The sequence below is a fragment of the Melanostigma gelatinosum genome (genome assembly GCF_949748355.1).
Source record: "Melanostigma gelatinosum genome assembly, chromosome: 7".
Classification (NCBI taxonomy): Eukaryota; Metazoa; Chordata; class Actinopteri; order Perciformes; family Zoarcidae; genus Melanostigma; species Melanostigma gelatinosum.
Window position 1 is genome coordinate 6527340 of NC_136640.1, and position 27752 is coordinate 6555091.

The following is a 27752-nucleotide window of genomic DNA, read 5'->3' on the forward strand; positions in this document are numbered from 1 at the left end:
ATGACAAATGATATGCTTTGGGCTCGGAGAAAGAGAGAGGCAGAGGGTGAATACAGCCATGCAGAGGCGATAAAGTGGGAGAGGACATAATCTATACCTATCTGACTCCAAAGCCCGCAGATGAAAAGTCACATCATGTCACACCCAGGCTTTGACGCATGCTGCCCACAGATGAGGCAGCTGGCAGATATACTGTGAGTAAGAAGGCTATTCGATCAACATTTCCGAAAGGGATATCAACATCAATGTTTGATAGTGTCCCATACAGATGAACAATGCATATAAATCATTTCTATCTCTCAGAGCCAACTGTGAGAGCGAAGACAAGCGGCCATGAGCTGAGCAGAAACACCGTATCTGTCCTTGTTGCGCAGGATAACATTTGTAAACCTCACACCTGCCCTTTTGCAGATGGAATCACATCCCTTATTAGGTTTGCATTAGTCCTCTCAAAAACACTGCCGTTAAGCAACAGTGTCTCTGCTATGGTTTCCTGTCTGGACTCCTCGTGCTAATCTGATTCACATGAGCACTCGGCTCATATTACTTCTCAAACTTTGTTTCTGTCTGCCCTGGTGCAAAACAAACAACTTCAAAATAGTTGTGTTTCTTTGTGTGTGTGAGTGTATGGGTGCATAGACAACCAGCATGGTTCATAGGATTAGTACTGATCAATGAGTCCATCCGCAACAGGAAACATTTGGTGCATCATTAGGCACATCTTTCCAGCCATTGTAGAGGACACCATGCGGTGTTGGCCCAAAAGAAACACATTGTAATGCAATGGGTCGTTTTTTAATCTTTTTTTTTATTTTTTTTTTATTTTTTTGTCGCTGGCTGCTAATATTGCGCTGTTAGTTATTTTCAATTGAAGCGAATTTCAGTTGCGATTGACTTCTAGTAATAATGCTGTTTTAAATACACATAGTAAGTGTCTTCTGTCAAGTTACCACCCTCAGCCTCCACTCTTCTGGCACCACCCGTCCCTCTCATCTCTCTTCCTGCCCATTTTCTGGATGATCATTTCATTACCTCGGAGATACAGGGATACCAGCAATAATTATTCACAACAAAATATGCACCTGCAAAATGAATGGGCAGGCATTATGCATACTGCTCCATCCTGGTAATGTATTTGGAGTTATTTTTAAACTCAGGGCATCACCAGTTTAGGACCTGCAACCTATTATTCATATTCAGCACTATTTCAGCCAAGGTTAAATGTAGGTATAAAAGAACAAAGTGGGAATAATGGTGTCACTACAAGGGATATATGTTAATACACACTGTTCATTTCTGTCAGAATCCCCACTGATTGTTATTCACCGGGGCTTTGGCAGAAGCAATTTGCAGTTCAGAAGCAAATTTTCCGGTCCTTAAAACTAAACATAAATGGTTTTGGACAACTTAACTCATATGCATGTGAGCGACCATTAATCAGTAGCAGAGAGGGGGATTCAAGTCGGCTACTCTGCGACTCAAGTCACACTTAAGACGCCCACACAGTTACTTGAGACTTGGCTTGAGGCTCATCCTCAAAAACTTGAGACTCAACTCTGACTCGAGATTTGAGACTTGTGAACCATTCATCATTCATACTTACATAATGTTCTGCATGATTGACGCACCAGTACCAGTGTATGGTAAGTTAATATATTGTAATTGTATTCGTACAATAGATTATTTCTTCATGATTTGATGACGTGTCTGAGAAAAATGATTTTGTCAACGAACTCATGTTTATGCGTTACCCAATCACTAGCTGAGTAGTTATCCTTTTGGCTTCCATGTTGCCTTTGCTTGGCAGCTGTGTTGCCAAGACTTAACCACTTGAACGCCAAGCTTTTTGAGTACACCACTTCCCATATTGAAACCACGAGCTCACGAGTTCCATTTGAAGGCAGCAATCGTCTGGTGATCACAGGTCTGTTCTTTTAATTGGTAGTAGTCATGACACCTGCTGTATACATAATTAACTGTTGCAATCCAGTCATCTGTGGGGCGCAGTGGGGAAAAGCTGTGAAAAGGCTATGTTACAGAAAGAGAGGCAAAGAGAAAGAAATTGAGACACAGGAAGTCAAACTGAGTCAGAAGAAGCTCAGGACTGAAGGTTCGGGTTGTGACATGTTAATTGCTCCTCTGCAGCCAGGCGCAGGAGAGAGGTTTCATCCTGTAGGGTCTGAAACACCCTGGGAGTCATAGCTCCACTCTTCTTCATCCTCGACTGAAGGGTACTGACACAAACACAAGCACTGTCTGCGGTGGCACGACAGAACCTGATGTTTATCATCCCAAAGGGCATCACGTCACATCGCAAGTCCAACTCACTACTGATTGCAACAAACTCGCTAACTGAGATGTACTTGCAGCCTCACCTTTCAATGCCACTGTTCATTTACAGCCCTTTTTCAAACAGCAGGTGCGGTGCGTTTCTGGACATCTGTGCAGGTCGGTGTTTATGGCCTATAATTCCTGCCCTCCAAAATGTAACTCCTCCCATGGTGGTACTCTCTGATTCTCCGAGAAATATCAGGATGGAGATTAAAGCCTTGAGACTGGTGACTATGGGGTCATATATCGAATCATAACGATTGCATATGTTGAGTAGAAGCCTCAGGTAGGTGTAAGATAGGCATTGCCACAAAAAGCATGCAAGACACTGTGAAGACTAGCTTTCTAAAGGTCAGACTGTCAGTGCGGGGCAGCCACTCTAATCTCCACTGACCCGACCTTCAATAGCGCAACATTATCTCCATTAGTGTCTACAAAAGCAGCACTCCATTTATGTATGCGGGCACGTCCATATTTATATGCCCGCATGTTTGTGTTTGCACCTGATGGTGTTTATATGCCTGTGTGTGTTTTGTTAGAAGCTGGCAGAATTGCCTTGCATTTGGCATTCAGCCCAGCAATGGGACAAAGGCTCTGACAACCAAGGCAATGGCAGCCAAAGGTAATAGCCAAGGGTAACTCCATGAGTGCTGGAGTCAGGAGGCAGTTCAGTGACCAGGCAAAAAGCAAGCGCAGAAGAGCCCGTAAGTGCCCGGCAAAAACTGCAGAGGACCACGACTGCTTCTTGTTCAGAGGGCCCTTAATTGGTTTCGAACCCATGTCATCACCACTTAAAGTAATTTAAGATATGCCTTCACAACCCAGTACCCACGCACACTAAGTGGTGAGGTGGTGAGGACCCACCCTGGATCATGAACAGGTTTAAGTGGAAGATTGTTTGGTGTTATGAGATATAGCTGGTCTTTGGAGAGAACTCTACAGTGGATGGTACAGTTGTTATGCATTATATCTGTAACGTACCAGCCAACCCAACCCAACCAGCTTTCAGTAAGGCAAATGCAGTCCAGGATATTTCTCCACTCAAAAACCCCACACTGTTCAATCTTCTTTCTCTCTCTCTAACTGTCTCTTGTGTATGCTGTCCCTTAATGCAGCTAAAATGCGATAAGAGGAATTGGCAGTGACCTGACTTTTCCTCTAATGTTAATGAGATACAAAGTGTGAGGGGAACTATTCAGTCACACACTTCCTCGCTGAAGACTTCGTAGTGGGAGCAACCCCGTTATAGAACATTGTCAAGAGTCATAAGTCAAATTAGAAAACATGAAAAAGAATAAAAAGGTAGAGATGACGTTGGTTGGGAGTTTAGAGGTAGTGTTTGGAGGAGTGTGGCGGTTCAAAGCTTTTTCACTACCGGGAGTTGAATCATGGCCCCAGGCATCGCCGTCGGCAAAAGAAAGTTCAAGAGGTGGGGAAAAACAGAGGAGAGGAGTAGTCCTGGGGAAAAAAAGAGGCTTTCTTGGAGCTTCACAGTCTAGTAACCAGGTTGCTGAGTTGGATGTGGCAAAATGCCCCAGGGGAGGCCAGGAGCGCTGAGAGACAGTAACCTAAGATGAGAGGTACCTGAGCTTCAGCATCAAACCACTCTTGTGATCCACTGGAGACTATTACAAGGGTTTCGCGTTCACTTACTGATTCCCCAACAATAACCAACAGAAGCCATCCTCACAGTCCGGTCAGGCCAGTCTTACTTGTCGGGATCGGCATCAGTCAAGCAGAGTGAATTTAGGTATTTTAAGTCCACGCTGCCTTTGAAAATGTATTATATTTTGGTTTATGGATTCATTTGTCCCTTTTTTTATTTGCAAAGAGGAAGATTTGTAGCATCTGTTGAAGGCAGAACATTTCAAGAAAATGTGTTCGACTAGGCTCCCACACTTCTCTTGAGTTTGGTGTATTTATTTCCATGTTTGATGAACAACTTTTTATATAAATGGATGTAGAATATCGTGTGATTCCTAAGAGAAAAAAGTAAAGGGGAGCATTTTCAATTACTTGTTAGGCTTTTTGCCCACACAGTTTCTGGCAAAGCTTTTTCTGTCATTACCCCCCCCCCCCCCATTTATAGCACTGCCTTAAGTCCCCTAAATCCTACGACTACTGCATCTCACACAGCTGTGCACTTTCATGGCATTTGCTAATGTACTGTAAATGACATAAAATATGATAAGTTTAGTTTTCTGCCAGCTCTTGCTTTATATCATTTTTTACAACATTATGAATCCACATTTATTTATTTGAAGGCAGGTGTGATTTTATGTCCTCTGCATGGCTGTAAAGTGCTACTTTGAAATGCAAATGAAGCCTTGATTGAGAGAATTTGAAAGAAAGGGTGTTGTGTATGAGGTGGTATAGTGTGAAAGCAATTCCAAGGGGAGATGTTTTGTGGTCCCACTTGGGGCTTGGTGATGTATTACTGAAGAACCACGTGGACTACTAGAGGACGCTCTAGGACACGCTGTTGAGGTCCTAACTCAAGCGCCATCCATGACGTACAGACTTTGCAGACCATCATCTCTTTTGTGTCCTCGCCGTAAACAACACCTCTTATAAAAGCTCAGTTCCAACCACGCGATAGCTTTCCACCATTTCTCAGCACTTTAAAGATATTGCCTACAGCTTTCTGAAAATAATATATTTTTGATCCTTTTAAGGGTAGATTTCAAAGAAAGGCTTTGAGAATCCAAATGAAATTACAGGATGGAGTGTCTGCTTATTGCCTTATTTGCACTTAAAGGTAGAGTGTACACTTGAAAGGTAATGACTCTCTGCAGTCAAGTATTATGATGGCTCCCACGCTGAAATGGATCTTTACTCCTGTCTTGACAGAGTCCTCTTAGTGAAGGTGTGGCATAATGTAGTTCCGACTCAGGCCTCTTATCTCGTGTCAGTGGATTCCTGCACACCTTGATAAAGCCTCCTTTTCCTCCCTTGTCTTGTAGCAACATTCCACTCTGTCTGACAGGTACTGTAGCCAGCAGGAGTCTGCCTCTCATCTCTCTCGACACGCACACACAGGCATGGCTTTCTCCACTTTATTCCAAAAAGCTTATTTTTCACGAATGAAGCAGAAAGAGCTTGCAGCGATGGACATGCATTTGGTTAAATCCAAAATGTATTACACTCATCCTCATCACCTGCGTTTATGTGTAGAGCTGCTGACGCTTTACGACCTGCTAACCGGACGGCTTTCACCTAAATTGTCTCTAATGGAACAATGGTTTTCATTAAAGCCCTGTTATTATGACCTGAAAATGAAGCCTGGGATGAGTTCTAACTCACACAAGCGCCACCCTCTACCTACCACTCTCCTCCAATCACGAGGGCGCGTTCGCCAACTGAACATTTGCATTAGTGCAGCAGGCCAATCAGGACCCTTGTTGCTGCGACGAGAGTGAGCAGCAGCTGCCGTCAGTCATCCATGCTGAGACGCCATCTCCGTCCTCCGACAGCGACACGATGAGGGTGTCTTTTTCACTTCTGCAGGGTTAGGCCATGGCTCTACTCAGTTCAGTTACGTACTACCTAGGTTGGCTGGGCCCCCCTACTTCCCTGCTCGGTGATAAAGAAGTAGGTGGGCTGTGGTGACAAACCGTTAGTCGGTCTGTATCGGTGTGGTGGGGTCGATGTCATGGCGTGACAGGGCGTGCATTCATCTGGCTGAGATTGATCGAAGGTTACGATAATATAACCCTAGTTATATAAGCACAGGTACACACATGGCACAAGCATATGGGTGTTGAGGGAAAACATCTGAGCCCTTCCTGTGATCTGTTTCAGTCACCTTCTCCTGAGCAGTAACTATCTCAGTAAGTTGTTGACATGCAGCCTATTTGCTTTTCCTTCTAAATTGTTAATTTAATTAGGCTCCATGTGACGAATGCCTGAGGGCATTGAGAAAAAACGAGTCTGAATTTGTAGTAGCACAACGATGGTTTAACACCAACTAAGACATGGTAATACTCTGTCTGCTTTCACTCTCTGCAGACAAAGGCAGACATCCTGGAAATTACCATTAATCCTATTGCAATGCCACATTTACAAGATGAAACAGAGATCAGACGACCTACAACTATAACTGACACTTACACAACACTCACATCAACACAAATGGGAATAGTAATTTTCATTTCTAGTACAACATAACATTGTAATTATAGCCCATATGACAAAAGAGAAGGCATGAATTCTTAGTGCAACATTTATGAGCATTTATGGTAAAGGGAGAATGTCTGAGTTGCCTGTAATGGCCATGGCTGAGCCACTGACGTTGTGATTTAACCTGGCACTTTGGCAGTGGCGAGCCGCTCCTCCAAATCAAGGCTAAGTGGCGGATTCATCAGTGGCATGTCGAGATAAAACACTCGCCCGGCGGTGACACGGAGATGAGGCCCTGATTGGGACAAATACATCTCCCTCTGGTGTCAGCTCTCATTCACCGGTCTGAGCGCAGGCAGAAAGAAAGACAAATGTTTTGATTAGGGGTCTCCTTCAATGTCACAGCAGCCACCGAAGAAGAATGAGATGAGGCTGTCTCCAAGGGAAGCAAATAGTCGAAAACGATGAGAGGGAAAATGGATGTCTCCACTCTATGGAGGGGTGGCAAATGGGGATTTTATGAGTCAGAGAAAGCTCAGCGAGAACATCGCTTTTAATGAGACTGCGTTCCTTTTTCCGGAAGACCATTTCGATTTCTGCTTGACGATTGTTAAAATTCAGGATGTAATAAATACAATCTTTCAAAAATAAGGAACAGTGACGCTGGTTATGTCAGTTATTCTTAAAGTGGCAGAGGTTTATGGCTACAATGCAGTTGGAGGAGTGATTCCAAGCCAACGCTTGTGAAAATATCCTGTTTAGTTACCAATTCGCACTGTGATTTACAATAATTAACACATTGCTTATCCCCACATCCTAACAGTGTTGTTGTTATCGTGGAATTAGATTGTGAGTGAAGCCACACAACTCTGTGTTAATATATTTCATCACAGATCATTATAAGACCATTAATCACTGGAAGTGGATAATTATAAATCCATCTCAACTGAAGAAATGTGAGCATTAACTGCTTACGCTCTCATCCCTCTTTCTGTATCATTCTTTCGACTCTAATCCGTTGAAGCCAACAGGAAATGGGAAATATGAGGATTTTACCTTGAAAAAAAAAGTGATGTGACAATGTTTTCCACTTCTGTCTATCTATATTGTCTATCCGTCTGTCACTTCCCATTGTGGGTTTCCTCTTTCATTTTTTATAAAGAACTGTAGCCTAGATATAGACATCACCAAATTTACAAGTAATGCATTTATTAACAATAAGGGAAAAAAAGATGCATGAAGGTGTTCATTAACTAATAATTAAGGGATATTATTAAATCTATGAAACATATTATTCTGAAGATGGGTTATTACCTCAAATCTGAATGAATAAATACCTCCTCAAATTTGTTAAAGCCTTAAGACTTAACTTCTTTGACTCATTAAAACCTTTCCATGAGGTGGACACCATTCCTAACCCAACCCGGCACACAGCCACATTCGTTTGGTTTCATTTTCCGAGGGCTTTGATCTATCTCTTGATTTAATCTCACTCAAAGAAGAGACCGCTCCAAGTCATGAAAGTCAAGGTACACTTTTATCTTGTCAGCCCTACCAAATATGAGTTATGGCTGGACAAAAGGCAGCTTATTGTGACTTTCTGTGCCCGTGACATATCTTGTAATGGAAAAATGGGTCTCTCTCTCAAAATATATAAAAAAAAGGCCCTATGGACAAAGGCCTTCTCCACATCGCATCCATCAAATCAGCCACCTGAGTCTGTTTCAAATGCTCATCATTCCTAAATGGAAACGATCAATCCCAATGTAGGCTCAGTTTGAACACCTTAGGTCCCTCCCTACACAAACACATTCCCTTTGCAAATCATCAAGTGTCTTCAAATCATACACTCAGTAAACACTCAAGTGATCATGTGTCAGCAAAGACACAACAGCAATGCTGGCCCTGAGCTCTGAAAACAAACATTCAAACAAACAAACACTGCGGTGACAGACAGCGCCGACGAGGCAGGAGGCGATGAAGTGGTCAGAGTTGGAAAAGAAAGGATGGAGTGATGGAATTGAGAAACAGACGGTATCCTTCCTTTTCAATCAGTCCCCATCTGAAGGCCCAGACTTCTTCCCTTCTCCTTCGCTCATTTGCATCTCTTTTATGTCCCTGATTCCTATTATTTAAATGTGTATTCTAAAAAATAAAAAAAAAAGTACTCCAGATTGCAAAGCGAGTCGCTCCATTTCCCCACACTTTTTTAATCAATACCAGCCAGCGGAGGAGGGTTATATGGCGTTCAGTCACATTTATGCTAACTAGAATATTTGAACCGCTCTCTTTGAACTGTAGTTACCTTGGAAACCAGCCCACAGGAGTTGCTGCTTTATAACAGTAATTACAATCAGCGGTCAGACCAGGTGTTGTATAACCAGAACAAAGCTCACATACATCATGTAAGTGGACTCCTTTTTCTGTTTGATTTCACATGGACTTCCTAGAGGCTGGCAGCCTTGAAGAACCTGCATATATCATTAGAGAAATGTCTCTATTTATCCTTAAGTTAAAACAGATTATTTTGTTTCCTGCTCTGGATTTTCAAAGAGGATAATAATCCGTTCCGTGGCTCATGATGTCTCGGTGACCTTTGGACCTGATGGTATTTGAACTGCCAGGAAAGATGCGGCACAGAGAGATTTAATTAAGTCTTTGTGGCCCGTGATAGTCCAGCTTCTGATGTCCATGGAATCTCACTTATTCTGGCTGTATAGCTGATGAAAAAGCGAGTGCCTGCAAGGCCTTCCCGCTGTTGCCATTTGTAATTTTTAGAAGTCATCATCGTAGACCATCCGTCTTGATTATGCCTTGGCAACTGTCATGCTCCACTAATTCACAGTGTGAGAGAGGGCATAAATACAATGTATTCCAGCAGCACTGATGTTTATCTTCTCTGCTTCGTGAATTTGCATTCCCACAGACAAATCGTACTAATAATGGCAGCCATCTCACAGCACAGATAGGCTGGGCATATTATCAGTCCGCGTATAACAGTGTTTTTTTTTTACAAGTGTACAGGCAGGGAAAAGGATTTGAACAATCTGAAGAGGAAGACAGATTGATGGTAATACAGGCCTTCTCTAATGGGCTTGATAGAGCTTCATGAAATATTCATTATTGGTAACTATTGTCGTTACATTGCCAGCTGCATCTGAGGGATTACATTTTTATAACTATGAAGTAGCTCATGTAACAAAAGCCTAGCTGCTCTGAGAAATGGGGTGTCAAAACCTTGGGGAAAGCAGGTTAGAACATTTCAAATGCCAGCACCTGACAACATTTTTTTTTTAAATGCATTATTACAGTGAATGCATGTGTCACCTCGAGCAGAGTGTATATACCATGGCACACCATTGAGGTCTTCTCATCCATGCAGTTCCTTCTGAAGTTACACTTTCCTTTTACTTGGTGAAATGTAATTTCCTCTTCTGAAAACACACTGAAGGCAATTTATTGAAGAATGACCCATTGCTTCTGAATTGATACAATTTAATTGAATACATTTGATTATAAAACGATTAGCTCTGTAATTACATTGTTATATTGTATTAGACATTTCACAGAATGCATTTATCACCAATCGGATACTGACTTTCACCAGCATGGAGGGGAGTCATATAACCACAGGCAAGACAGAAGCCATTGTTTTATGAGTTTTGTATGGATTGATTAATCTCACAGCTGCATGCTTCACTGACAGTGTCAAATTAATGATCATGCTGCAGATAATTAAAGTGCACAAATCATGGCCAGTAGACCTATGGTGAGAATGAGAGCATGCATGCTGGAGTTGTGGGCTTATGGCCAATCAGTGTCTGGTGACGAAGGACACGAATGTGTGTCACTGCTTCAGAGGAGTAGCAGGTCTGGTGGAGAGAAGGATAGGGTGTGCATTGTGACAGGCAAGTTTCAGTTCCAGTTAAAATAGGGGAATCCATATGGCAGGAGATTTGTGTTTTTATTGACCTAGAGGTGAGAAAAGACATCGCTGGAGTCCATTTACAGCAGTAAAGTAGTAATTTACAAAGCTTTGAAAAGGCTAACAATAAAGAGTCTGTTCGTGTGCTTGGAAAATTCGCTTTTCTGGTTCCCGTGGGGTCTGTTCTTTGTGCTTTACACAAATGTATTCGCAGGGCAAGTAGGAGATGTTTTATATGTGACTTATAGGTCCTGGTGGTCATTGCAGTTGGATCTATAATAATAACTTGATTTAGTTTCTGTAATCACACCTTTATCAAAATCAAAGCACCAGTAGATTTAAAGAAGATACAAATACACACAGACACACACACACCTGTTCAATACCTAAAGTTATGGGAAACTGAAATCTAGCTGCAGTAATGCCATGGAAAAGAAACCGTGGTCATTGACTACCAAACTACAATACATAATGACCAGCTCACCCACTCCTCCATATTCTGAAGCCATTCTGAGCTTCTAAATTGCTGGTATAAAATCCCCAGGCCAGAGGGGTAATCGTTTTTGATAATGATCCTGGGCTAAGTTTTGGTGCTGTGTGGCCACATGCCGCAAATACAGCATGCTGATTATTTCTCTGAAGTGGCCTGGATGTGTGTCCGTAATGGCAATTTCCAGGCCTGATTGGCACAGAGCGATGAAATTGGGGGCAGTTAGCTCTGAGGGGAAAATAGTGCTGGAGTGTGTGGAAATGTAGCAGCCGTCCAATGCTAAACAAATTATCTGAAGTGAAATGACAACATTAGGCAACGCAAAGTGCCGGTCCACATTATGAATATGGCGCTCTGCACAGTCTTTAACTGCCTGCCTTTTTCCCCCATTTGAAACAACTCTGGCCTTACCTTCAATGCAGGGCAATCAAACACAGCATCTATGATTTCATGCACATACATATAGTCAAAAAGGGTAGTGCATACACAGGGAGTTCTCGCTTACTGACTTAAATGTATAAAATATAGAGATATGTCGACATAGAAATGTAGAAAACATGCTTCTTATATTTTGCATCTGTGTTTAAAGATGATTTATTGACGAGCGTTGAGCTCTTTCCTCTGTGATGGGTATGATGTTGAACTGAAACTATTTATTTTTTCCATCTAACACGCTGACCTTGGTTGTAAAGTATGTTATTACATTGTCAAAATCTTCAATGTGTCTTTAAGAAAAGGTGTCTTTTTGATAACGTGTGGATCAGCTCCTATGAAAGATGTCAGCAAATGCATAATGCTCGATTTAACAAGACATCCAAAGTGCTGAGGTGAAAAAGGTTATGTTATTGTCGCTAATCTTTCCGAACAATACATGGAAACAAACTAAGTTCCCTTTTTTTTATCATTTGAAGTTCTATTGGTAGAGAAGATGTTGCTGTTCTGTAGAGGCTGTTGTGTCTAGTGACAGATAAAATGAGTCTCTCAACTTTTTGTGCCCACACGTTTACGGAGCCTTGCCCCTGAAGTTATGGCCCATCGCGACTGTTTTTAATTTGACCATTTTAGTTTTTTTTTAACAAGCTCTTTGGTAAACCCCATTAGGATGCTTAATAAAGCATTATTAACGTGGATATCCAGCTCTGCGGGCAACTGAGCACAATTACCCTCCTCCGCTCGTGTTACTGTCAGTGAGCGAGTTTGAAGTGAGGTGGTTAACTCTTAATTGGGCATGTTTGTTCTGAAAATATTTTCCATGAATAAGTAAGGGGACAGGGGCTGTCGTCACGCTGTTGCATTCCATGCTTGCCAGAGAATAAAGAAGAGATAGATTAGGGATGGGCACCGTTTTTTTTTTTGCCAACGCTGTGAGGCCCAGTGAAGGATAAATGTGGCAGATGTGACAGAGATTTATTCGGTGCAGAGGGGATGGATGAACGAATGGCACCTTGATGTTAGCGCCAGCCTTCTCAAACACGTCACCTCATTTCTTTACTGCTGTGTCCCTATGAAGACTCAGCCAGCCTTTAAATTGAATGAAGGAGGTCACTTTTTAACTGCTCAAGTGGCAAGCACAAGCTGGTGTCAGTTAAGTCTTTGATTCTTCCTATCACCGGTGTATTTTAATAGCCCTTCTAGGACTTCAAACTTCAAATGGCAACAGTACAAACTTTCAGCAAAATTTGCTAAAATAAAACATGTAGGACCAAGTCCCAATTCAAGATGGGATTGTCTGAAGTGACATTCCAGGTCTTGGGTTTCTAGCATTAAGACGTGTTCTCAATTGGCAGCCACATGTGATGACTCACATGTGATGACTCACATGTGCGCATTTGTGTCAGAGAGGTGTGATTGGTTTGGAAACTGTTAATTCATATTTGTAAGGAGGTTGTTTGAGAAATATCAGTTTACAACAGTTTCAGGGCAAAGTGTGACACATAATTAGCATGAGCTCCTACTGCAAATGACGCATCTATGCAGAAAAGTCATCAAATGGATAAAACACCTACAAATGTTCACGCTGATACTGCGCCCGCTCTCTCCAGAGAGGATGCGTATGGCAGCGTGACTGGATGCCAGAAAAATAATCGCCAATCTATTTTTTGTCCTAGATAACACATGAGGCGGGGGCAGGCGTGAGGATATAGGCGGATAATAGGAAGTACGCAGGCACGTGTGCTGCCAACAGAGACATCCCTCCAATGTTAAATCAATTTCAGCACAGGCTGAACTGTTTGATAATATCAGTCATGACATGAGCAGCTACAAGATTCCCTGGCGTTTACATTGTTTTTCCGGAACATGCCAAGAGATTTGTCGAGTAGCTGTCCATACAGTGCGTTAGCGTGCTTCATCTGCGTGCTGACTCTGTGGCAGAGTACAGCCGGGAGATAAGCTCCTCACGTGGGAACAAAGCCGGGCCTGAACACAGCTGTCTAGGTTGGAAGGGCAATACATACGTTGAGATGAAGTCTCACCTAGCGAGCGTCAACCCACACTATACGTACATGCACACTTAGGAGGGCTTGGTTTAGCCAGGCAGAAGCTGTTGAGTCCCAAAATGATGAAAAGCTCATTATATGCTTTGAGGTACAGCATCGTATTGTTTTTGTCTGATGTAGGTATAGTAGATACATATTACAATGAGGTCGGATTGTGTTTTTCTGTCCGTGTGTGTAATGTGGAGGTACGTGTATGAATTAATGTTAAAATGTCTGCTTACATCTACAACAAGCTGTCTATCAGGAATTCAGTTCAAGGCTGAAACAAAAAAAAAGACTTTTGGGGATTCTAATGGCATTTTCCAAAGAAATTAAAATCAGTTTCTTGTATGACAACAATCTTTTCTCTGGTGTGGTTTGAAAACGTACAACAAAGCTAATCAATTTCCTTGTCTGCAAAAGGATAAGTAATTTCCTTTGAATATGAAACCAAGCATAGAAAGAACTGCAGAAGATGACTGCTATGTGATACAAAGATGTTGCGAGATGAAAACACGCGTTCGCGGTCTCCGCTGTCTTTGCTCTGCTTATTATTGTAATTAACTACATGTTATTCTTCTATCAGCTTTTTATTTGCATGTGATTAACTTTTTTTTTTAAATGTGTGCGAGAGCCCATTGCAGCATAACGGGAATACATGCTCCAGTTTGTACGCGTGCCTGTTTGTGCTGCTCACATATCAAGGAGAAAGAATAGGTTGCTCAAGAAAAAGGCAGAAATTCTGATAAAACTTATAAATAAATAAGAAATAGCTGCAAACAAACCTGTCTCAGGAAACTGTGAGAGTGACAGTGACAATTTTAAGCCTTCGCTGCAGTTTGTTCAGACTGTCACTTTATAAATGCATGTCACAGTGAGTGAGTGTGTGTGTGTGTGTACGCTTTAGTTGATAGGCAACCTGCCAGTGTTCCTAACTACACATCAGTACCACTCTGTACCCTCCACTCTGATCCACAACACTACCCCTCTCAGCCGCCGCTGTACCCCTCCCCATTAACACACCCTGTGCCTCTAATGGAGTTCACTGCACACCACTTTCTGCCTGTAGAGGAGTGCAGCTAATAGCAGTTGCGCAGTTGGAATACATGGGTGTGGGCTGAAGTTAATGTATGCCACTAGAGCAGTGTTGGCAGACAAGATCTGCTATGTTATCTGCTTTGGTGTGTAAGAGCCCAGCCCATCTGTACAGTGACATCCTTCATAAATGAACCAAGCTGAGCTGTGACGGCTGTCTCTTAGCCTGTGCGTCAGTGCTGGTGCTGCACTGACACCTCTGATATATGTACAGTATATTGTCTCCGCATCATGAATAGTAAGAGAATGTGCCTCGTCTGTGAATCACCCTTTAGGGTACTCTCAACACGAGTGTGACAAGAGGTTTGAGTGTAATTGGTGGAAATGGGCATATGGTGCACGTCCCTTGATTTCCCCTTCATTCAGCACTTGAGACGATGAAAGCAGGTGTTTGTAAAGCCATGCACTTTCCCCTCTTTCATCTTGAATTTCCTATGCCCCCTTCTCCTGGTCGTGTTGAAATGATGTTAGGATTTGAATGGTTCGGACCTAACCTTCCCCATCTTCTTTTGTTACAAAGGGGCGGCGGCCATGTTTTCCCAGCAGCCACAGGACCTGGTGGTGGTGGCAGGCCAGCCTGTGACGCTACCGTGCACCATCCCTGGTTACCATGGCATTGTCCTATGGATCAAAGACGGCCTGGCGCTGGGAGTTGGCAGAGACCTCGCTGGTAAGTAACAGCATTGATCCCCTTGAGCGTGTCAACCTGCATATCCCCTTCACCCTCAGCTTCCTCTATTAATTACACTCTATACTATAACTGTCATATTCAAATGGCCACTTTCTCTTATCTAAAGCCCCCACATGTCAGCATCCTAGCCTTTGCCAAATATATCACTCCACTGACAGGAGGTCTCGTGTTAGTGTGTTACACCAGAAGAATTACATTATGTGTTATGAGAAACATCATTCATTAAATCACTCAACACGACCAAAACAAAATCAAAAAATGTATTTCTGTCTCCGTGTTTGATGCAGACCTAAATCTCTTGTGTTTTTTATTTGGCAGAGAAGCACAAAAATCCGAATGAAATGTGAAATCAATAGTGGCACTGGTCTTTCTCTGGTGCTTCAGGCTGCGAAATGGCTTTTTGAAGAGTGGCTGGCATCCTCTAATTACACTGCACCTCATGTATAATTGCCTTAATTGTTTAATTTGGAGTAAAAGTGACTCCTGCACTGTCATTTAGTAGCCTGTTGTTCAACCAATCGAGACTTATGTATATTCATGACCTTGGTGAATTTCAAGGAAGCACATCACTCCTCTAAATAAATATTTACAACCTCTGAAGCACTGAGCTGTTGAATAGAAAAATCCATAAAAGCGTAGTAAGCATGCATCATTTACTGAAATGATCATTAAGTTCTCCCGAAAAAGAGATCCATTTGAAACTGTACACAGCACTCGATGCACAGTAGGGTGCATTATTCTACAAAATTGAATTCAAAGAAATCTACAGTAGATGACAATTTACATCCACAGAATGTCCAACTGCTGCCGTTATTAAAACTCGAAAGCCTCTTGATAAGGAACGATTAAATCAAGTATTTCACGTGAGATTGGCATTTCCTCTACCCTCTGACCTTTAATAATCGGAGGCCCTCCCTGTGGCCTATAGGTCGTCTGTAATTAAACCTCAGCGGCTGACAGAGCCCCAGTAAAGCCTTCCTCTTCCCTCTTCGGGTTCTTATCAGGCCCAGGGGAGACTGAGAGGTTGCAGTAAACAACGGTCCCGCAGTCTACGAGTCTCTTTTGAAGGAAAAAGAGGAAGACAGGGAGACTACTTATGATTGCTAGAGATAGAATGAAAGAGAAAGAGGCTGGACGGAAGAGAGAGAGCACAGTTTTATTTACTGTCATGGTAGAGCAGACATGTAGAATTTGTTGTATCTACTTCGATTTTCATTGGTTTTAGGTGGCAACGGGCAAGATTTTAGCTGGTTCCACTTGAGACAATCAAGAGGAAATCTCATTTCAACAAGGGACAAAGACAGAGGAAAGAAAAGAACAGAGGAAATGTAGAGAACAATAGTCGAGAGGACTACAGTAGATCGACATTCAACAAAACATCTGCGAAGAGTTTGTCAGTCAAGGACAAGATGCAGTCCTTCTCCACAACCATTTATTTCTTCTTATTTGGCTGAATAATCAGGGCCAAGATGTAGCGTCGGAGTGATCTTTCTCTCTTAAATTGTTTAAAAGATGCACTGGCTTTTGTGTGAGGAGGAAGAGCTGCCCGCCTGGAGAAGATAGGTCGCTAAAATCAACAGTATGACACGGACAGGGGGCTGAGTGCCTTCTATTGAGACGAATGGCACTTCTTCCAAATAAAGAGCTCCACAGCTGTTCTTTTTATCCCTCCTGCCGACATAAACAAGCAATGCAGGCGGTAGTAAAAGAGTGCTGGTACATCCACTGCAAGATGCGCACAATGAAAGGAAAGTGGCAGCTGTATACATAAAAACTGCGACGAATCAAATGTTGCATGGAGCATTTCAATAATACAGGTCTGCTCAGCTATTCATAGAAAGAAGCTGCGTCGGCAACGGTGTACTCCGCCTGGGACCTGTTTCCATTCACAGGAGCAGTGATTAAACCGAGAGAACTCTTGCACCATTCAGAGCAAGAAATCACGGCACAAAAGCCAATGATTCCTATCTGTCCTCGAATTTCCAATTCGTTCCCTCTGGTGTCACGCGTTTCCACTCAAATTCAATAAAAGCAAAGAAGCCCCATAACCACTCAGAACATACCAATCAATGTCATGAATATGCATGGCAGAGAATGTATCTGTATACGCATGATGAGGGTGACAACAGACGAGGCAGCTGTAAGTGAATTCCCCGGGGGCACAGAGTAGAGGAGGAGGTGTTTGTGTACATTGTGACATGCACTTGGGATTGAGGAGGATGACTTCTTAAAGAGAGAAGCGGACAGACAGCAGAACTTTGCCAGCCAAGCACGTGCTGCTCTCGCCTCTCGTGAGAGCGAATTGAATACTTGGTCACCTGTTCACAGCTGCAGCTAAACTATTTCTATTCCCTGGTGGTTACACTGTGTGAAACATGTTCCAGGTGAATGCTATAAATCATGAGGCCACGCCTCAAGTGTCTGTATACTCACATGCACACACACACGCACACACACGCACGTGTACCATTGATCCAGCCTCAAGACAAATCCATTTCCCTCTGATGGATTCATTTCTCCTTAATGGGCCTATTTTACATTGTTTGCTTTGGGGAACACATTGTGTCTTTGGACTTGGTCCTAAGACCAATGGCCCGTTATAGGTGCACATCACATGTGCAGAGGTGATCAGTCTTCATATGTGTGCCAGTATAATTGAAGTCATATTGACCAAAAGTGTGATCGAGGTGCTTATAATAGGACAAAAACACATTACAATACGCTCCCATTGTTCGGAAATGAGATTATGATATTCTTATCACGACTACAATCCAACACAAATGCAAATGACTTTTTCCTTTTGGGGTCCAGCTTATGCACAGCGATGAGACTGGAACAGAGCCATATCCTCACACAGCAAAATTATTCTTAGTTTTACCAGAGGCACAGATGAGGTAATTGGCCAGATCATCTGTTTGTGCAACAGAATGTTACGTGGCTTATATCGCAACAATTAAAAGCAGCAAAACAAAAGTGCGTTCTGTTTCTGGGGTATCGGTACGAATGTGCTCGGAGGACCGGAGTCAACTCGAGGTCACGTCAACCTGAACGTGCAATAATCATTAGCCTTGTGATCTGCAATGACATTATTGCATCAATGAACATAAAATAGAAGCAAAATGGTTCTCTGGTTGACTTTGTGCACATTATGATGCGTCCTCCATTTTAGCCATTATCCTGAGCATGAAAAAGCCATTTTTCAGCCAATGGTTATTAATGTCATTATTAGATGCTTTTAGTTGTGATCAAGTTTCTATTAACCCTGTTACATTTACAACCAGTGTTGATGAAGCCTCGCCATCTCTCAGTCTAGGACACATTGTGGCAAGTACTGTCAAATTAAATTTGATCTTATGTTTGACTCGTTTTCCTACAAAAACGTCCACTGGTGCAACTTCCTGTGCTCATGCTTTAGTTAAATTGCCACTCATTTTGCATCCACTGTTTATCTTCTCCCCAGCTGTAATGTTTTTGTCCTTCGTCCTCCCACTGTACAGACCCTTAAGATTAAAGGCTACACGTAGGAGGATGAAATGTAGAGTGGCTTAATCGGCTGTAACTCACCCCACCAGCATAAAATGAGGCCCACTTCACGCTCTATCACAGGCAACTGGATTCAATGAAGCAATAGTCAGTAATTGGACTTTGAGCATATGATGGGTTTTATTTTGCAGTAGACAAATTCAAGGATTTAAAAGCTGCCCAGTCTGTTCCTTTTGGGCACTAAAACATATTACCAGCCTGTAAAACCTTTACAGTGAGAGACTGGAGTGTTTGGGGATCTCTGAAGTGAACATGAGTCATAGCTGTTACTGGGAAATCAATATTTTCTTCCCCAACATTTGTTGGCAATGACCCGACAGTTGGATGGATACTGACAGACTTTCTGGAAAAGAAATGACAAGTCTGTTGAGTCTAAAGTGTGAAATTTCTTTTACAAAGCACACAGTTATGGAGAGGCTAAGTCTTGCTGTAAACGTATCCAATCCTATCCACGAGTCTCATCATTGATCAGTTACTGAAGGACCACTGGAGGAATAAGCAATTCTCTGCTGGAAGTTGGTGATATATTATGGAGTGCATTTTTATTTTATGAACAGACATTTTCATTTCATTCCACATGCGGTATCACCAATAATTAGCAAGATGGAGTGAGAGAAAAAAAGAAGAGGGATCTTCAGAGACGAGCAATTCTAAAAGCATTAGAAATAACCCGTAAAGCTTTCCAGTCAAACACATTCTTCTTCCTGCTTATTTGCCCTGGTGGGGGGGGGGGGGGGGGGGGGTGCACTCTACAACACACTCTCAATACACATTTCGATGATAGTTAGGGGGATATCTTTAAAAACCTTCTCACTTGACTGGTGTGAAATGCCCAGGTCTCTTGGATATTGCTCTGCTTTCTGGCATTATTAAACTATAAATCATTTTACAGAGCAATGCTGAAACAACTCAAACTCTAGCTGCTCCTGTTTACGGCTGCAGTAAAACATCATTTTGCAGAATGCAGCAGCCTCCACAGCAGGTCATTAGCATTGCCAGGAGTGCTATAAAAACATGTTTTATAGTATTCGTGTTTTAATCTTGTAGAAGAATGCATTGTGAGTAAATTAGCAAATGAACAATCGAAGACTATACGAACCTATGAAGTAATCTATACTATTCATCTGCTGACTGTTTGAATTATTTGGTTATGCAACTCAACTACTGCATGCATAAGGCAATATCGTGTATGTATCTTGTGTTTTCCACCAATGTGTCTTTTGTTTCGTTGCTGTCATAAGTGTGCAAAGCTGTAAAATATGCAAACGAGCCCTATTTTGATTTTGAAGGTGATTCAAATGAACAAATGTGTTTGCCCCGCAGGCTATCCCCGTTACACAGTGATTGGCGACCACGGTTCAGGGGAGCATCATTTGCGGATCCAACGTGTCGAGCTGATGGATGACTCTGTGTTTGAGTGCCAGGCCGTTCAGGCTGCCATGAGGTCCCGTCCTGCCCGCCTCACTGTGCTGGGTGAGTCCGAATTGAACACACACACACACAGAGTCCAAACAACACCACTGTTCTAGCGCCAACCGCCCCCGTTCACTGAGTTTCAAAGCAACTCATGGTAAAAGGCTTCACTGGCGTCACTGGCTTCTCACTCTCTCATTAGCTTTTAAGTGTGTCGTGTTAGTTTCGGAGTGCTTCTGAGGATTTAAGGGGTTTTAGCTTGTGTGCATCATCCCATAAATACTGGGCAGTAGCACTACCAGAGCTCTAGGGGCCCTAACAAAAGTGGTGCTTCACAACAATAGAAGTATACAGTACGTGTCCTTGTTCACTTCCCAATTACACAGAAAGTATGAGTATAGGTACACGCTCAAACAAAGGGGTTCACCTGCGCTCTTACTCAAAACATGATCAAATATCCACAGTAAAGCCTGAGAACAAAAGATATATTTTCTATTAAAACCATGAGAAAGGAATTAAATCAGTGCTAATGTTTCCCATTTGGCAGACTGTGTCAATATGACTAAGCTGTACAGACCCTTACATTTCCACTTTAATTTCCTTCCTCTGCATGCAGCCTCCATTTTCTATTATTACTACAAGCTTGAGAGGTTACTGGTTCTTAATTAAACTTTATTGGGTTATCATTCAGCAAAGGCCATGCCTTATTGGGTGACACCGGCGCAATGGCTGGCTAACGTCTCGTTCGTGGGCCCTTCAAGCCTCCTGCTGCTTCTCACAACCTCCCTCGCTGGAGGATCGCAGGAATGATAGAGAGAGTCAATGACAGAGAAAAAGAGAACAAGGGAGACGGAATGAGGAGACGAAAGCGTGGATGCAGTATCCTCGCCACATGCGACTGATCCGCCTTATTGATCCAGCCTAATGAAAAGTGAAACGAACGATTTGTAGGGGAGCAGGCAGCAGGAGTAAAAAGAGAGAAGGGAAGACAAATTGCAGCATAGCGCTGCTCTGGCTGCCAAGCCCCCTGCAAATGGATATCAGTGAATAATTATGGATACTTCTGGAGCTGGAAATGCAACTGCACTTTCTTTCCTTACACTACTTGTTCAAATCTTTCGAAGTTTAGCTGCTCTGCGCTTTTCACAGAAACTTTGTCACTTTATCACAGTTTCAAGGACAGAATAAGTGTTTCTGTTGTTTCTTTCTGTGTTTTAGCAAGGTCAGTGTTTATGATCAATTCTGCCGTTAAATTAAGTCCAATTTAGGACATTTTATGTTCAGACAATATCGCTGAACATAGTATTTAATGCCAATTTCTCGAGGCTTCAAAGTCTCCTTATGAGTTTTCTTATATAAGCGGCCTTGGGTCCCCTGAAAGGCGCTATATAAATTAAAGGTATTATTATTATTATTATTATATGTGTGAAACTGACATTTCATTTCTGTCATGTATAGGAACAGCTGCGATACACATGAAAAAAGTGTTTTGCTTTACTCCCCTTGATACAGCTTTCCATATTTGGCAAGCCCTACGCTGACTACTCACAGTAATTAAAACAAAGAAACAAATTGTTTGCAAATGCTTGACTTTGGAATGCAAGCGACGTGCAGCAGTTGGCCCTACTCTATTTAAATAACCAATCAGCAATGAGAAGGGGGACGCCTTTATTACCTATTTGGCTGATTGAGGGCAAGAGAGTTTATCACCCCCCCCCCCCCCCCCCCACTAGCCCAAATAGAAGGTGTTTGTTTAATCCCCTGCTGAGCGAGCTGACTCCTGCATGCACTGCCAGGGAGAACTGCAGGGTGACACACACACACAAGGTAATGGAGGAAATATATGCAAGGCCTATGTCACTGCAAACTCCAAGCTGTCAATTACTTGCCCGTGGTGACAGAGTGTGTCTATCGACTTGGAAGACAGCTACAGCCCCACACACCTACGTGCACACACACACGCGCACACACACACACACACACACGCTGACTGCCTTCTTCGAGCTGACAGCAGAATAAATCTAAAACTCTCCCCTCCATCTTTCATAACTCAATATCAGCCCAAACCCCTCCATGTGCCATACCAGAGGAACTTCTCTCCTCTTGACTTTGATAGTCTCGGAAATAACATAACATAAATGTTTACCAGCACATAGAGAAACCCCTTTATCACTGCCAAAGAACTCATGCTCTGCTTTTCCTTTCACTGATTGGCTGATTTCGTCCTTGGGAGCCTAGCAGTTGGGTTGCGGCAGCGATGAAGCAGCAGTGACCTCACCTGAACAGCCCCAATTTACAAGAGAGTGTTCCATTCATTTCAGCCAATACCTCAAGTGCAGATGTGATGCGATTGAAGAGGAAAACACTTTACGTCAACATTTATAAACAATAATGAAGTTCCTTCATTAACAAAGGAACTGGGAGCAAAATGGACGGTGAACTTCGCCCGTCCTAGTGTTTGCACGGCCTGCCGGCTTACCCTCAGACGCCAAAGGAGAACCAAGGTCTTGTGAATTAGTCATGAAGGAAGGGAATGGAGGGTTTCAGGTCCAAAAAGACCCCTGAGGCTAATTATATCCCTTGCAGCAAGTTGGCACTGATCCAGACCCTTGCTCTAGTCTTTCTACTTTCGGATGGGGACTAGTAGAACAAAGGGAAAGGAGATCACCGTTGCTTGACTGAAAAACTACTTTGTGGTGTGTTTTTTTTTGTGAAACCAGAAAGCGTGTTTATCTTTTCGACAAAGGAAAATGTGTCATAGCGTCAAAATTATATGTGGTGCCATTTATTGACTCATCGTTGACATTTTAACACATCGGCTTCTGTCTCAGATGTTTTTGTTTCTCTTGTCGCCATCGTCCTCTCGCTTTGTCTTTTATTTTCTGCATGACTCACCAAATCATCCCCAATGCAGAGACGTGGGTTTCTTTGGTTGCTAAATTATCCTAATTTGAACAGACCATGTTGAAGGACGCTCAATTAATGTACACTCACGTAAAACATGGTAAACTGAAGTTTTAAAATTGCTCATCAGGTATTTACTTTCCCAGTTCAGAGTTGTTTACTTTCGAATGCATTTTCACAATTATTGATCTCTCTGTTCCCACTCTGCCCAGTGACATGAAGGTCATATTGTAGACCACACTCTTGAGATCAGGCAGAAGCTGTGAAATGCTTTAAAAGGTTAACCTTACTTGAAGCAAATAAACCTTATTGAAAGAGCCAAGGCTGATGTGGTCCAATGCGTCCCACAACACTCATGGTGTCACTTCATATTGGAACAGAGTAAATATAACAAGATCATTATTTGTTTTGGGAGTACCTAAGAATATTGGCTGGTATTAAAAAAATGCATCTTGTCAAAGGAAGAAATGCACAATTCCTTGTGTTTGGAACAAATGCAGATTGCACAACTTCAAACTCGATATTTTCAAGTAACGATACAAACTTAATGTTTTATTGTTAACATCCCTGATTTAATTATGCCACATTTACATCAGCTCGCAACAGTTACATTTAATGAAATAAATGCGTTATTTGTTTTCTCATTTCATAACTGCATGTAGCAAAACTGTGTCTGAAGATATTACGAATGTGTCTGTGTTTAATTATACATTAAGTCATTCATCACAATACTTATAATGTTAAGAGTGCATGTGGGCACACTCAAGTGGTCACAAAATAATATATATACACTATATTACTGTTTTTAATGCATTCAGTGTCATGTGAGTGGGAAGTAATATATGTTCCCTCTTTTTTTTCACAAATGTTATTGCTGCTGTGAGATGACAGTCTTACCGGCATGCTATTTAGTTCGCTTTGCATTCGAACCTATATCTGGCTCATTATAATATTTCAATGACCTGTGTGTAGTCGTTACAAGGGATGCAATCTGGCAGGCATTCATAAACACAGTGTGATGCTGGTCTTCTGACAAACACAATTAATGGCATGTCATTTGAATGCGCCATTGTGTGCAAGATATTTGTTTTCCCTTTTCCTGCATTGTTAATGTTTTGGACCCACGCTTCAGCAACACATTCCACATACACAAAAGCCCAAGGGTATCTTTTGTTATTGCTGTTTCCAATTGCCAAAGCTGATTCAGCCATTTATTTGGCTAAGTCTGACTTCATTATTTCTCAAGCATCACACTGGCATCCTTGTTAGTAATGCGTGTGGACTTTGAGGGCAGGTTATAGAAAAAAATAGCTACAATACTGAGGAATTAGAAGTTGTTGTGCACAGATTATGTTCCACACAGTCCACAAATGTGTATTTTGTCCGAAGCGCTGTCCGTGGTGCTAGCCCTGTTCTCAGCTGAGAGTGTGTTGTTTCATGCTCTTCACAGCGAGTGGGAAATGATGGGTCTGTAATAAGAGACATTATTCGCAACTGCTGGCCTGACTATATAACAATAACTGCAATTTGGCTGTTGTTGTTTCTTGGGGGGGAAAAAAAAATAAGTAATCTCCTCTGTTGTCTATTCACCTGCGCTATTATTATTTTTGGGGCATGCAGCATTTTATCTAAGTTGAGTTTCAGGGTAGCCTCTGTAGTGTTTGCGTTGTGACAGCTCAGCAGGGCTAGAAGTACGTTTATTCAGTCTGCTGTTTAAGGAGTGGTGTTGTTCGATACCTCTTTTTGACTTATAGCTGGTGGGTCAATGCACATGTCTTTGTCTTCTCTTTATTTCATCATTTAAGGTCAGAGAAAAGTCATATCCCAAGTCCTCTAACTGAGTGGTGCCGATGAAAGTGCGTGTGTGCTCTATGTGTGTGTGAGAGCCAATTTCAGAGACACTCCAAAAAATAAAAGCATCTCAATCAGAGTATAAGAGAGAGATAATGTGACCTGAACGGCAGTCATTCTGTGAGAAAATATGGCTCATGCTTACTGTATGTTTTTCTGCCATTTAGTCAGAAACAGGAGATGGAATGATAACTGCATCTATGCTATCAGAGAGGCTGTGAACAGGTGCGCTGTTACCGTTGACAGACTGTAGGGATGATGTTTTTATCTGCTCAGAATTTCGACAGGAGGAGAAATGACACGAATACATCTGTGCTTTGCAAAACAACAACGGTGTACAGGTGCTGAGCTGATTTGAATTCACACTGCATCGTGAATAGGCTTGTTTCAGCAAACTGTAATTGTTAGCGAACTAATGATTGGCGTTGAGAAAAACCTGGAGCCACGGGGGCAGATAATTGGCAGACACTTGAAATAAGCACTTTATTATTTTTAACTGTTTCACACACACACACACACACACCTCCATATACATAGTGCAACACAGCCGGTTGGTGAGTAGCAATGTCAGCACCCTCCCAATCTGTGGAGAGCAGCTTCTTGGGCTGCACACGGCTGCGCTGTGAAGGAGCAGGCTCTGCACGTTTCCGACAGCTCCGGCATCTTCCCCACTCCTCATCTCACCATCATCCTTCCATCCCTCCATTTTATTTGGCACCGCTTATTCGGTAGATCGCAACACCAACACAACCAAAGGATCCGCACATGCAGATCTATACAGGGTTTCAAAATATTTGTGTCGTCGGTCCAACAGATCTTCATGAGAGCATATTTTGTACACACATCATACGTAGCTCACATAGTGCAACAATCAAATTATTCTGTGTGTACCCCTGCCTTTGAATCTTCTCTTGCTTTCTTTCTCTACTTCCCTTTCTTCCACCGTTTTTTTGTATACATGTTGTACAGTCTGCCATACTGTTTGTGAATGCCATCTGTGATCCTGTTGGGTACAGTAAAGTGGTTTTGTGTATTTCTCTCACTTTCTTTTTCATTCATTTTCTCATCCTCTTTCTCTTCTATTGTGTGTGTGTGTGTGTGTGTGTGCTCACACATGGCTCCGGATCATCTGGCTTTCAAACAGATGTACAGTGACAGGATTTGAAGAGGGCCAGTGATTTGGGCCAGTGAGCCACGCGTGTCTCCTGCATCCACCTGCGCAGGGTATTCATTTTCTCTCCCTTTTGCCTTCGTTTGTCTATCTATCACAAACTCTGCAAGCTGTCGCGATGGTGTGACAGGCGTCCCGTGCAAGCGTCCCTCTGAAATAGACAGGCAAGTCAGGGAGCTCATTGTTGTTCAGGACACGTCTGCTGAAGCACAGCGCCACAGCAGCTACACATTGCCAGCCTCGCCTCCCCTACACCGTCCAGCCTCCTTGTGAGGAGCCCCTCACTCATTCATTCGACTCCAAATTGCTTTTTCTCCTTGGCTCGCGCTCCTGGAAGGCCGGGGCGCTCGCAGGATTTCATCGGCTGCTTTTGAGCGGTTCCCCCAATATTGGTTTGGCTCGGAAAGCCCAGCAGGTTCACTCGAAGCAACACCTGGTGTTACCAGACTGAAGAGGACTTCTCTGCCAAGCTTTCCCTCGCATAAAGTCAAGTTTTATGTTTGGGCAATTTTATGTTTGGTGTCTTGGGAATTATACGTATTAAGGGACAAAAGGCCGCTTTACGACCCCCAGGGTTTATTCAGGCCCGTCTTGGAGGTGACGGACTTACCACCTTGCACTGTTGAGTTAATTACACATCAATATGCCTTGGTCTCATTTATGGATATCTTTGATTATGCAGTAAAAGGAAATGATCTCACTGAAGTCCAGGCTTTCTGACATCACCGTGTCTTTTTGACTGAGGTGACCAAGGTGGGGTTTGTAGTCAGATATGTCTCGCGTTGGCAGATTTGCAGAAATACATACATCTTATCTCATATTTGGTGAGGTAATGGAGCACCATCAAATGTTACCGCCTTAAAACTAAATAGTGGATTTACCAATCTTAGGGACTGCGATGGGTTCGTGTTAATTGTGATGGACGATGATGGATTTGGATTTCTCCCTCAAACAAAGAGGAAACTACAGCTTGGCGCATAAAACCCACCATTACATCTGTGATCGAACGAGGTCATGGGTCAAAGTAACTTCAACAAACTCTTTCAAATGATAAGAAGTAATGAACTGTCTGTTTCTTCCGGCTATCTTTAAGTCTTTAGTTGAAACCGCACGCCTTAGGTTTTTCATTAACACAGAAATGAAAAAAAAACTCTTGCGTGATTGATCGGCTTTTAGTCATCTTTGATTTGTATGGAACCTGAAATCACTGAAATGCCTGAGAATGTCGGTGTCTGTGCGTTATGCATGAAGGAAGAGTCCATGTCTGTGCACAGAGAATGCAAATCTGGAAAGTGTTGAAAGAGATTCGATTATTATCCCTCAGAAGAAAGTAGTGAGTGGAGCAGGGTTTGCAGTGAGTCAGCCCTGTAATTAAAGAGGAGCGATCAATCTGTACCACTGACCACACTACTTATGCCAAGTCCGTCGAATGGCTGCAGTAAAGAGCTAATTTAGAACCATTAGGGACTGCCGAGTTTGCAAACAGCCCAGTAATGATGATGGCTGATTCAAGTTCAAGGCTTGGCCGCCGTATAACTGTCAGACCTGACAGCCATGAGGCAGAATCAGCAGAAGATCTTCGACGAAGAGAAAGAGCTAAATATCTATTACATTTTTTTTCCTCGTTGAAATTTGTATTAAATGGTTGTTGGGTTATTGGTCAAATCCTCCAGTTTCTTCAGCAGACATAAAGGCTTTGACCTGCCGAGAACAAGAGCTCAAAAGCTTCCTCTTTTACCAGA

The 27752-nt window shown here is 42.6% G+C and overlaps 1 protein-coding gene across 1 annotated transcript in view; it reads left to right on the top strand.

Annotated features, from left to right (window-relative positions):
• Positions 1-27752, top strand: part of kirrel3b (kirre like nephrin family adhesion molecule 3b) — a gene marked incomplete at its 3' end in the record, with an annotated part of 151893 nt that overhangs the window by 79994 nt on the left and 44147 nt on the right. The window contains exons 2-3 of the mRNA XM_079271999.1: positions 14958-15107; positions 19995-20144. Coding sequence (XP_079128125.1) covers positions 14969-15107; positions 19995-20144 — 289 coding nt within the window. The 5' untranslated portion in view covers positions 14958-14968. The remainder of the gene's footprint in view (positions 1-14957; positions 15108-19994; positions 20145-27752) is intronic.